Raw genomic sequence first — 11,775 nt, 5'->3', positions numbered from 1 at the left:
TTTTAAAAAACTAGTTTTAGGAATATATGAGCTTTTAATATTATCATCATAATTAATAACAAAGTAAACAAGTTTTCATAACATTAAAAGGGAATGTAAAGTTAATAAAATATAACCTGTTTGATATGTTTGATAATATCCAAGGAAGAGGGCTTCCTTGGATATTTAATTTTTCATACATTGGGGCATAGTCCTTATGTCTGGTCAGATGTGACTACAGCAGAAAACAGGATTGACATGGGGAGAAAAGGAACAGGAAATAATACTGTGTATCAGTGAACTTTGAGCAACATTAATGAAGCTCACCACTCTACCTTCATAATCCAGGAATACTCCTATTCTGCCAATGGGCCTTTGTACATATTGAAGTATAAGTGGGGAGGTGGTAAAGAGAGTGCAATGGGAACCCTCCTTAACACATCCAAGAAGGAAGAGCCCCTCCACCTCATCCATCTTGTAATTTCTGTTTTTTTCCCAATAATCATTACATACTCCCAAAGCCCAGTTCCAAGAGTCTCCCACTTCCACCTCCCAGTAATATCTGCCAGTGGCAAAAGTCTGAGTACCCCAGGCAAGAAAGCATTCTGATGTTGGAATGATCAAGGAGGAACCTTGTGGATTGCATCCAACATTCACGCTTCTCAACTCTCCATACAGGAAGATGTGGCAGTTGGCTCTTTTACGACACAGAGTAATATCAACTGTAAGAAAAATATTGCAGACATGTATGTAAATAATAAGAAGTTAAAGTTCTAAAAACAATCTTTCTGAGAAGAAATGATACTACTGAAAAATGTGAAATTGTAACAGCAACAATTATTTTGGTTGTAAAATCTAATAAATTATGGGCATAAATAGTAAATCTACAGAACAAACAAATTCCTTGCCACAGATACAGAAATTTGTTGAAAATGTGAAAAATCAAATATTGAGCCAAATATAAAACTAATATCTTTTAATTTAATTTTTATTTCAAAATAGCTACAGAGAGGATGCCCTGAATTCTCTGGAGGCATCAAAAATAAGTATCAGAAAAATATTCCTATTTCAAAAAAATGGTGTCATTATTTGGATGAGAGGTGAAGATTTTCTCTCTTGTAACCTTTTCAAGATGACTGGATAAAAATACATTTATACATTTTAGAAATTATCACTTGGTGAAATTAATTCTTATTCATAGTTACTAAATATTCAAATATCTTATAAATGTTGTTGGAATCCATGTGAATCCTTTCTGTTATTCCTCAAATTCAGTAATTTTAGAAAGAACAATTTAAAATTTATTTATGCAAAACTTTTCACTATCCCTAAGTTTTCTGCATGCTCTGCATTGCGCTTCATATCTGAGATTAAACATAACTCTTTATATTGAGCAAACCAAAATCAATTTTATGTGTATTTTCCTTTCTTGGTGAGAAAGCTGATTTCTTATCTTAGATTTCCTATAGCTATTCAAAATTTTATGTCATTTAATCATATATATCTATGGTAAAAATGACATAAAGTTCTAGTCAAATATTTACCCCACAAAGCTTCTCCTAACAATTCAAATTAAGCAGGATGAGGTGGCTTAAGCCTGAAATCCCAGAAGACTGGGATAAGCAGATGAAAAGTTCAAGGCCAGCTTGGGCAAATTAGTGAGACACTGTTTCAAAAAAAAAAAAAAAAAAAAAAAATCTGGGGGCTGCATATCTGGCTAAGTGGTGTGGTGCTTGCCTAATATGTGTGAGGCCCCAAGTTAAAATGCCAGGACCAAATTTTTTTTCAATAATGAACATACTGAACAACTGCATAAATTTGTATGTGAAATTGAATAATGAATCTTAAATCTGAGTGTAGCTCTGTTCATTAAAATTTCCAATTTTTATATCATTTTTATATAACTCAGGACATATGAGCCTGGATTCTATTTAAGTAGTTTTTTTTTTTTTATCTTTTACTCTTTATACTATAAATTTGACTATAGGAACATACTCAAGAATTTGCAGTCAAATTATTCATTTCTAAAAATAAGTAAAATATTTAATGAAAGAGAAATTCCACTCATGTGGTCCTAACAACAAATAATAGATTGAGAGAATACTGACAATGGGCCTATGCTTACCTCGGAAGCTGTTGAGCCTGTCAATTAGTCCAGTGATGGGTCCTGCACTGAGTTCTGGATTCACAGGTTGGACTATATACAGCTGCATAGATTCAATCCTGCAAGAAGGAAGATGCAGTTAACATTCGTACAGTCAGAAAATCATGACTCTTCTTGATAAGACACTTTATAAAAATTCTTGCAACACACAGATGTGGAAATACAGAAATTATCACTTTGTGAATTTAATTCTTATTCGAAGTTCCTAAATATTCAAATATATTGTAAATGCTGTTGGAATCCACTTTAATCCTTTCTGTTATTCCTCAAATTCTGTAAATATACTTAGTTCTCTGTTCATTTACGTATATTTAAGATTAAAAATCTGCTGTCCATTTCCAGTCTGCACTGAAATCTCCCTATCTGCAGACACAAGCTTCTCTAAAAACTAGAACTGGCTGTTGCCTCCTTCACAGGGAGAATTTCTGAAGAATCTTAGGCAGGGATATCTGCTTCCTGGAGGACCCACAGAGTTCTAAAATGCTGTGAGTTTCTTTCAACTGTCATTTAAATCTGTCAGCTTATACATACAAAATTAACAAATCTCTAGAGATTTCACACATTGGAGCACTCTATCTCTCCTGTTAGCTGCTGTTCCCTCTATTAGCTCTGTGAGGTATTTGACTTAATCACCCTTGAGAACACTTAGTACTTCTCCTTTATCTGCATAGGCTTTCCAGAATTGGAAAGAAAACAAGGAATGGAAGGATTTTTAAATAATTTCTCTTTTGCCACATTTTTATTGAAGCTGCTCCTAAAATCACTGAGAATAGGAAGTAAGAGAGATGTCAAGAGTAGGTAGGGGAGGAAAAAAGTAGATCAATGACAATAGTGACTCAGTATTCCAATGAATCATGCACATAGTTGTCCTGACTAGTACTGTAGAAACTGAAAATAGCATCTGCTGGGAGGCAGGTAAACACTCACCTGTGCAGTGTGTCTCCAAAGACCTGTGAAAAGAAAAATAAAAAGTCTGAGTGATTTTCACAGGATCCCTCTACCATTAGTTACAGTGTGAGATTTTTGATACATTGCCAGAAGTTACTACATCCTTGGATGCATTTCCCACTTCCTCTCTACTCAAAAAAAAAAAAAAAAATACAGTCCTGTATAGAGTCCTGGCAAAGTCTGGTTCTTCAATATTCTGTGTGAGTGGAAGGGGCAGAGACTGTGGAGTCTGGGCTCTGCTGCAATCAGAAATAAGATCCCAGCCATTGTCCCAAGGCCCTGTGTCTCAGGTGAACAGCCACAAAGGAGTATTAAAAAGATCTATATTCTTGAATCACCCCATCTTCTTATGTCGGTGAGTTAACCTGAATACCCATGTTCAGCTCACTATTTTGTGAATTTCTAAAAGTCCCAATTATGTTGTTGATTTTCAGATGGGGACTATACATTAATCATTCCATACAATTTTGTCTCTTACAGATAACATAGGAGGGAATCCTAGGTTTTTGGAAATCCTTGAAGCAGTGACCTGTTAGCAAAGTAACAGCAATTGTGGGGAAATATGTTTATAGAGCAAACTGGAAGCAACAGGGGAAGTGGATTTCAGCTGGGAAATGCAACAGCTATACATGCTTGTCCTACATCCCCATGTATCAGTAGTTACCTGGAGTAACTCCACATCTGGTCTGTGGCATATTTCCTTCACCTCTTCATATATTCCTCTTAACATCTCTGTCATATGAGCCATTCTGGTTTTACTCTCTTTGAGCTGCTCAAAAATGTCTTTGCTCTCTTTTTGCAGCCTCTCTAAATGATGCTTTTCTTCCTCATAGTCAGTTGCAGGCATCTTCCCATATTCAACTCTAATTGCTTCTCTTCTTAAATTTATGTAGTTCTGCAGTAAAATTAAATTCATCAAAATATGGACCTCTAACTCCTGTTGAAACTCCTTGATTCTAGGATATAACTTTCCTCTGTTAATATATGAATATACCACCAGTGAAATTCCACATCATATACTATCACAAGAATGGGATTCTAATCCGAATAAGTTATAATCTAAGTATGAATCATATGTCATGATACATCTACTCTCATGTGTATTTTTAAAGGACAAACAAAAAATAAAATAAAATAAAGAAACTCTCTGATTCTTGTTTATCTTATAACAATTATTTAAGCCTTCATCTTGTCAAACTTTCAGAATTCACAAATTTTTATTCCTTTCCTTCTTTTTATAAATACTCATGGCTTCTTTCTTTCCTTCCTTCCTTCCTTTCTTTCTTTTAATTTTCTTAGAGAATCTCATTAAGTTGCTGAGGCTCGACTCAAACTTATCATCTTTCTGCCTTAGCCTCCCAAGCAGCTGGTATTTCAGGACAGCACCACCATGTCATTTACTCTGCATCATGGTCAACAGTTTCATTCAACAAGTTACATTCACTTAATTCATGATTAAGAGTTTTATAAAACAATCCACACACAAAAGTAAAGTTGTTTTATCCGTTCCAACCCATATGTGGAGAAACATAACCCATTTCATACTTAAGGACTTTAGACCCCAAGGAGTGAATTGCAATCCATTCACTTTTCTTCAGTATAAGCCAAGTCACTTAAAGCCTACATACTGTAACCTCAGAGTGCAATACTAATTTCCATGCACTTCACCCAGTTAACTGTCATACTGAAGTGTCTTTTAGCATATATTATGTTATCTGTCTGATACCATTTCCTTCAATTCTCCTCAAAAGTCATTCCAATCTATGACATCAACTTCAATGTGACTTCAGCAACCACCCTCCCAATATACCAAGTGTAATTATTTGACATGTGCTTCTCTCTGGGTTGACACTCTATGGCTATGTTCCTCTTTGTGTCTTAATCTCAAAGTAATTTTTTAGTGAAAAATTTTGCCACCAACAATTTAAAAAAAATCAAACCTCATCTCCAGTCTCTGCCCTTGTACCCGCTTTCTACTTCCCTGCTTAATTATTCTTAAAAAACCCCAAGTTATCATATTCTAATATATCAAGAATTTCACTTATTTACATGATGGCCATTTTCCTTTTTGATTTGTATCTTAACCTTTCCAATAAGAGATAGTTGCAGGTTGAATTCTGCCATATTTTCTAGCTTATAATTTGTCATAGTTATCATAAAACAAATTTTAAATTAATTTTCATTTAAATTATAACACTCAGGATAAACATTCACAAAGAAAATGAGTTATTTAAAAATTATTCTCAAACTTGTAATCTTCTACTCAAAACACAATGCTATGTCACCCATCATATTTCCCCTCCATAGTTTATATTATGTTGTTAAATATTATTTAGTTGGGGTAATTTCAGACTCTTCTTATATTTGAACCATTTATCCCTCTCTCTGAAATTTTCTACCAGGAGTCAGCTCAATCCGCTTTGGAAGCTGCATTTGAATTTTCAGTGACTACCAAATGCCACTTTTTGCCTGTCACTTATATCTTCCCAGCATGTGACATTGTGAAATGGCCCAGATTTTTGTAGCTGTTGTGTAAGTACTAAGTATACATTTACCTGTAGTAAAGCAGCATGCTTTTGATAATATCTGTATCTCAGACAGAAATACTACCTAAGGGCCATACTGCCCTAAATAGGAACTGAGGAAATACTTTTACTATTGACCCCACCCCTTTCTTGTTTAATCCTAGAGAAAACTAGGGTTTCAGATCTATTTCCTACTTTAAACATTACACATATGTCCCCCTAAGTTCATGTTGAAGGCAGAAGCATAGAACTAACCTCCCATGAGCCCATAATCAACATCTCCATAGTCAGGTTTCTGTAACTTTCACAATATTTGTCCCATAAACACTTCATTTTCTTCACCATATTCTCCTGTAAAAAAATAAAAATCACAAATCATAGAAGCAGCAAAAAAAAAAAATAGACCTTCACATAGGGAAGAAGCCAGAAATGAGAGATAAATTAACCCCAATGAAAATAACTGGGTCATTATGTTTTCTTTGTTCCTCTCAGATGTTTATCAAATATGTGAAGCTTGAGACTTGGAACCTGGAAGAGATTCTTAATGGGAAACATAGAGAGAGTCATGCATTCCCCAAGGAAAGAGACCCATATTGATTTCTTTGTTCTTACAGACATGGATCTTCAGAGGAATCACTTACCCTGTGTTCCTCAGCAGCAAGTTCGATTGGCCAATGTTTGTGAGCTTCATGCTCCTGGGATTTAGAGCAGAGCAAACAGAGAAAGTTCTTGTCTTCTTCACAGAAGATCTTCTTCATCTCCTGATGAGCCCCACACATGTGTTCCTCAGAGCTCAGGAATTGCCTAAGACTGTTTTTTCTGACAATGGCTGCCAGTTTCTTCATACAAATATTTGTTTTAAAGTTTCTCTTCTGTACCATCTGCTTGCATTCAGAGCAGGTAACATGATCTGGGAGGTCATGCCAGCCAAGGTAGACACAAGGCCTACAAAAGCTGTGCCCACAGGCTAAGGTGACTGGATCTATGAAGTACTTCATGCAGACAGGGCAGGTGATTTCCTTTTGGAAGGCTTGCATGGTTCTGGAATCCATGTTTCTGAGGAAGAAAAAACAGGTCACTTCTGAGCCTGCTTAGGCTAAAAGGTTCTCAAGAACTACACCTGAGGTGTAAGAACTACATTTTATTTTCTTAAAAAATGCTCATTAAAGCAAGACAAACTATATTGTATGACACAAAAGGAGAATTGATGCACAAGGAGAGCCTTCAGCTTTATATCAGCCATAATTTTGATTAGATGACTCACATCCCTTCCACACTGAGTTCCTGTTCCCACCAGAATAGAAATTTGAGTATTGATCTTCTGAATTTAGGTATAGGAATTGGGTCATAAGAAGTCTACAATCATAACTGTCCCCATTCCTCTTTCCAATAACTGGAAAAAGAAAGTCTATTTGGGTCAAGGAAGTATGAGAAATTCACAGAAAGTTTTATACAATATCCCTGTAAGCCAGGCATAGAATCCCAGCTCCTTAAAAGTAAAACAAACAAACAAACAAACAAAAGCTCATATGTATTATGGTTATCTAGAGGAAGAGAACCAATAGGAAGTATAACTATAAAAAGAGATATTTTAGGTTGGCTTATGCCAGAAAGTGAATACTCCACAAAGGTCACGTGCAGTCTGGAGAGCTGAAAGAACCAGTAGCTGTGAATTCCAAGAGGCTGAAGCCTCAGAAAAAGAGGGATCAATTGTTCTACCCTAGTCCAAGACTGAAACTTTCTGGATAATCCCTGGAGGCAGGCATAAGGAAAATTCAAACAAAACCTCAGCAATACAGGGAAACATTTTCTCAAAATAAATCATACAAAAAAGCCTGGCAATATGGCTCCATGGCTAAGCACCCTTGGCTCCAATCACTGGTACAAAAAAGAAATAATAATAATAATAGGAACATCTCCTTTGTAAATTATATACTCACCCAAGGAATGTGTCTATTGTTTCACCAGTGCTTACTGTAGAGGTGATATGAAGTCTGTCTGGGGATCAGTGCTTCACTTAGTAGCACTGATGTCTTTCAGGGGTCTGCAAAGCCAGGTGAGTTCGGAAACTACTCTGATCTGGAGAGGAATGAGACTAGCTCCTCCTGCACTTTCTTTTTATAGAGGCTCTGAAGACCACACCCAGTTCTCCAAGTGATTAGATTTCAAGAAGCTTCCAATAGGAATTAGTATGAGTGATTAAGATTGTATAAGTAATTAGATTAGTAAGGTAGATTAGGCTGGGATGGGTTTTTAATTTCAAAATAGAGAAGACTGATTTAACACTGTGGCTAATCTTGATCAACAAACCTTTATAACACCACCTCCCACACACTTCCTGATACACCCTGACACTCCAGACACACCCTGTCTACCCACAGTGATCCCACTGGCATAGATGTTTGTAAGGTTTTCTGGCTCCTAAATTCCCTCCTAATGTCTTGAGTCCCAATTCCCTGCCTGAGCCACGGGCTACAAAGCTTTTTCTTCCTTTTATTCCACAGTAGACAGGGCACGCTATTTCTTAGCAAACTCCAGGCAAGCTTTTCCTGTTATGAGAGTATATAATATGTCTCAAAATAGAACAATAAAAAATTTCATTAACATTTTACTAGCTAGTTACACATTTCAAACATGTGCACATTCCATATATGGGCCTCAACTTGTTTTCTTACTTTGGCTCCACAAATATGAAATATCAGGTAAAATTTTAAAAAGATCTCATTGAAAGGTACTAGTCAAAATTATGAGCCTGGTGCTATTGGCACAAGTTGTAAAGTGAAAGCATGTGTTGACACCCATGTCTTCTGAGTCTAGAGTCCATTCCCAAGAAAGTGTCCCAAAATTTCTTTAACTACTTACAAAAATTGCATTGTAACAACAACAACAACAAAATTATAGTAGTGTATAAAGTAGCAAGGAATACTTTAAAAGAAATAGTTTTTGTCCCAACTTTCCCAAAACTTGATAATTGAATTTAACATGGATTCCTCCATTTTCTTATGCAATCTTTTTTTAATATTTATTTTTTTACTTATAGGTGGACACGATACCTTTATTTTTTATATGTATGTGGTGCTGAGGGTCAAACCCAGTGCCTCACACATGCTAGGTTGAGCTCTCTGCCACTGAGCCACAACCCCAACCCTTTTATGCATTCTTCAACTAATGATTTAGCTCTGACTATGCCACATTTTTGGGATACATGGGAATTGTTACCTGATCTCTAAGACTTTTATTATAATGTTTTGTATATTTCAGGAGAATGATTGTATTGGGTTTGAACAATTGGGCTTTTAACAAATTATCTTGGATTCCAAAGGCAAAACTCATCTTTCCTGGGGACCATGATTTTTAAAAATGCCCCCAAGATATTTTTTCTATTGTTTTACTAATTTTTCTAGTATCATCCTTTCCTTGGTATATGATAGTGTCTTCTAACAAAATAATATATATTATTAGAAAATATTCATAACTTTTATAGGATAAAAGAAATATTTGCCTCAGAAATGGTCAATAGTTATGTCTGGGTTAAACCTTGTTCCAATAAAGATTTAGAAATCTTAAAGGATATCCAAAAGGATAACGATCTTTTCAGTAGCAGATCTCCCAAACAGCACCGAAAAATATTAATAGACACACAACAATAGGCTTTTGCCTATGAGAGATCTTGAGGCCTGGACAGTGACTGTGAAGAGGTAGATTGTAACATCCCAGCAGCAAGGCGCCTGCCTCCCAACCCTCTTCTTCTCTGCTGTCATCTCCATGGGGTCTCTGGACTAAAGTACCTTTGGCATTAATTGTAAGGCTGTCCCTCCCAGGTCAGTCTTCTTCTCTGCCTGCCCTTCTTTCTGTCAGAAGATGGAGGGTGAAGGGTCTAGTCTGCCAAATCTCACCTTCCCTCCCCACTGCAAGCCTGCAGGCCGGAACCATGAAGAAAATAAAGTTGGGGTTCCTCTGTTTCCCAGAGTACAAAGAAGACTTCAAGCAGTATAGTACATTCATTGAGAGAGGTGCAGAAATGCTTACCTAGATGTTCTTTGTATCATAATCTTTTGCTATGAAAAGCAAGCTATCTATATTACAGAAACAGAAACTACTCATTAGATGCATATAGTAAAATATTGAAGCATTTTTTTAATTCAATGCTTTTTTATTTTTTATTTTTAGTTGCAGTTGAACACAATATCTTTATTTATTTATTTTTATGTGATCCTGGGGAACGAACCCAAGGCCTCGCCCATGCTAGGCCACCACTCTACCCCTGAGCCATAACCCCGCCTTGAAGCATGTTTTATTAAACTTTCAACAATTATTCAGCTATATAGTCTTGTATATTCCAGATATCCAGTTGATAATAGAAACGTTTTCCTCCATGCCTAAACTATTTATTGATGGCAGCTTGCTAACTGGAGGAAAAGTCCTTGACGATGAAAATGCAGGGATCTCTAGAGTGCTGCCCTTGTTATTGCATGCATTGAGTAAAGATTTGGAATGAAGGGCAGAAACATAGGTGCTTATTATTTTCAAACAATATGTTTTTTATCAAAACTAACATTGGATTTGTCCATCTGGTCCAAGAATATGAAATCATCTGCCCAGCAAATTTGACAATGCAAATGGTTTCTCTAATCCAGAGAAAATTTTTTCATCCTGGAACCACATTCTGTATAAAGAGAACACATGAAACTGGGCATGGTGGTACATGCCTGCAATGCCACCAACTCAGGAGGCCGAACAGGAAGAGTCTAATTTTGATGCCAGGCTCAGCAACTTAGAGAGGCCCTAAGCATCTTAGCAAGACACACTATCTCAAAAAATAAAAAGGGCTCAGGATGTGACTCAGTCGTAAAGTACCCCTTGGTTTAATTTCTAGTGTCTCCCTGTACCCTCACATAAACTGTGACTATCATTTTGGAAATATGAAAATGGTGATTGCACAGAATGGAAAATTGAAAAGCAACAATAAAGAGGGTATGAATTTAGTGATCAGATCAAAGGAAATTAATCAATCTAATCTAATAAGTAAATCTAATCTAATAAGTCAATCTTATCTAATAAATCAATGTAATCTAATAAATCTAATATAATCTGTCAATCTAATCTAATAAGTCATTCTAACCTAGTTAACTTTTTTATCTCTGGGTTCTTCCCTATTCTAGGGGAGTTCTTGACAATCCAAGGAACCAGTACTCTGTGAAACTCCTCTGAACCAAGTTCTAATCACTAGGCTCCAGTTCAACTCTAGGATTTCCTATTTAAATTTTGGAGCCTATCCATGGGGTCCTGAAGGAATCCCAGTGCTATGAAGTCTCTGCACATTCATGTGGGCAATGAACACTGTATACAAATGTTTTGTTGTTTAAATTATTTAAATGTTAACAGAAAAAAAGGGGGAATAGAAAATTAGCAAACAAATTCTGAGAGATGGGCCTCTCACAGTGGCAGAGGCCTGTAAACCCAGAGACTCCAGAGGTGGAGACAGGAGGATTCCAGGTTCAAAGCCAGCCTCAACAATTCAGTGAGGCACTAAACAACTCAATGAGAACCTGTCTCTGATCAAATACAAAATCAGGCTGAGGATGTGGTTCAGTGGTCATGTGCCCCTGAGTTCAATACCCACAAAAAAAAAAAAAAAAAAAAAATTCTGAGAGATGAAATCTACCAAGAAAAATAAAAGAACATGTACTTCAAAATTATTTAAACTGCTAATGTTCTTTCTTTTGAAGAGTCATAAACCCTATAACAAAAAGGAAAACAAAAGAGAAAGAAAGTTTGATGAGAAAAGAAAGAATGGGGTAGAAGGGGCAAAAAGGAGAGAAAGGATTATTCCGATGTCCATGGTTACCATTCAGCATCCCAAATATCAGTCAATATATTTATTGTGAAACTTTATTCCAACTTCTACATTAGACAACGCCTTATCAACCTACTTGTGTACCATTAACAAATGCAAGTCAACTATTTCTAGAACATGTGTTTTGGCTTCCTGACAGGAGGGAAATATTACTGAACTAAGGGAAGTTTCAGATAATTTAATCATAGAAGCATCTACACATTCGTTTAAAGAATTTAAAACTTTCATTTACACCATAGTTAACTTACAAGAGGTTTTCCCCATGTGATAAATGTGGTATAGGAAAGATGAAGAAATCTATC

General features: G+C 36.0%; 1 protein-coding gene across 1 annotated transcript; it reads right to left on the bottom strand.

The window, feature by feature from the left end:
- Positions 1 to 204: 204 nt before the first annotated feature.
- LOC144254518 (tripartite motif-containing protein 51-like) lies at positions 205 to 6,668 on the bottom strand. The gene is made up of 6 exons (XM_077797792.1): positions 6,258 to 6,668; positions 5,872 to 5,967; positions 3,756 to 3,986; positions 3,071 to 3,093; positions 2,105 to 2,202; positions 205 to 701 (listed from the first exon to the last, which is right to left on the bottom strand). The coding sequence occupies exons 1-6, from the start codon at positions 6,666 to 6,668 to the stop codon at positions 205 to 207; spliced, it is 1,356 nt and encodes a 451-aa protein (XP_077653918.1).
- Positions 6,669 to 11,775: the final 5,107 nt, after the last annotated feature.

This window comes from Urocitellus parryii, chromosome 4, assembly GCF_045843805.1.
Source record: "Urocitellus parryii isolate mUroPar1 chromosome 4, mUroPar1.hap1, whole genome shotgun sequence".
NCBI classification, from domain to species: domain Eukaryota; kingdom Metazoa; phylum Chordata; class Mammalia; order Rodentia; family Sciuridae; genus Urocitellus; species Urocitellus parryii.
The sequence above is the reverse complement of the archived record's forward strand: the minus strand, read 5'-3'. Positions and strand labels throughout refer to the sequence as shown.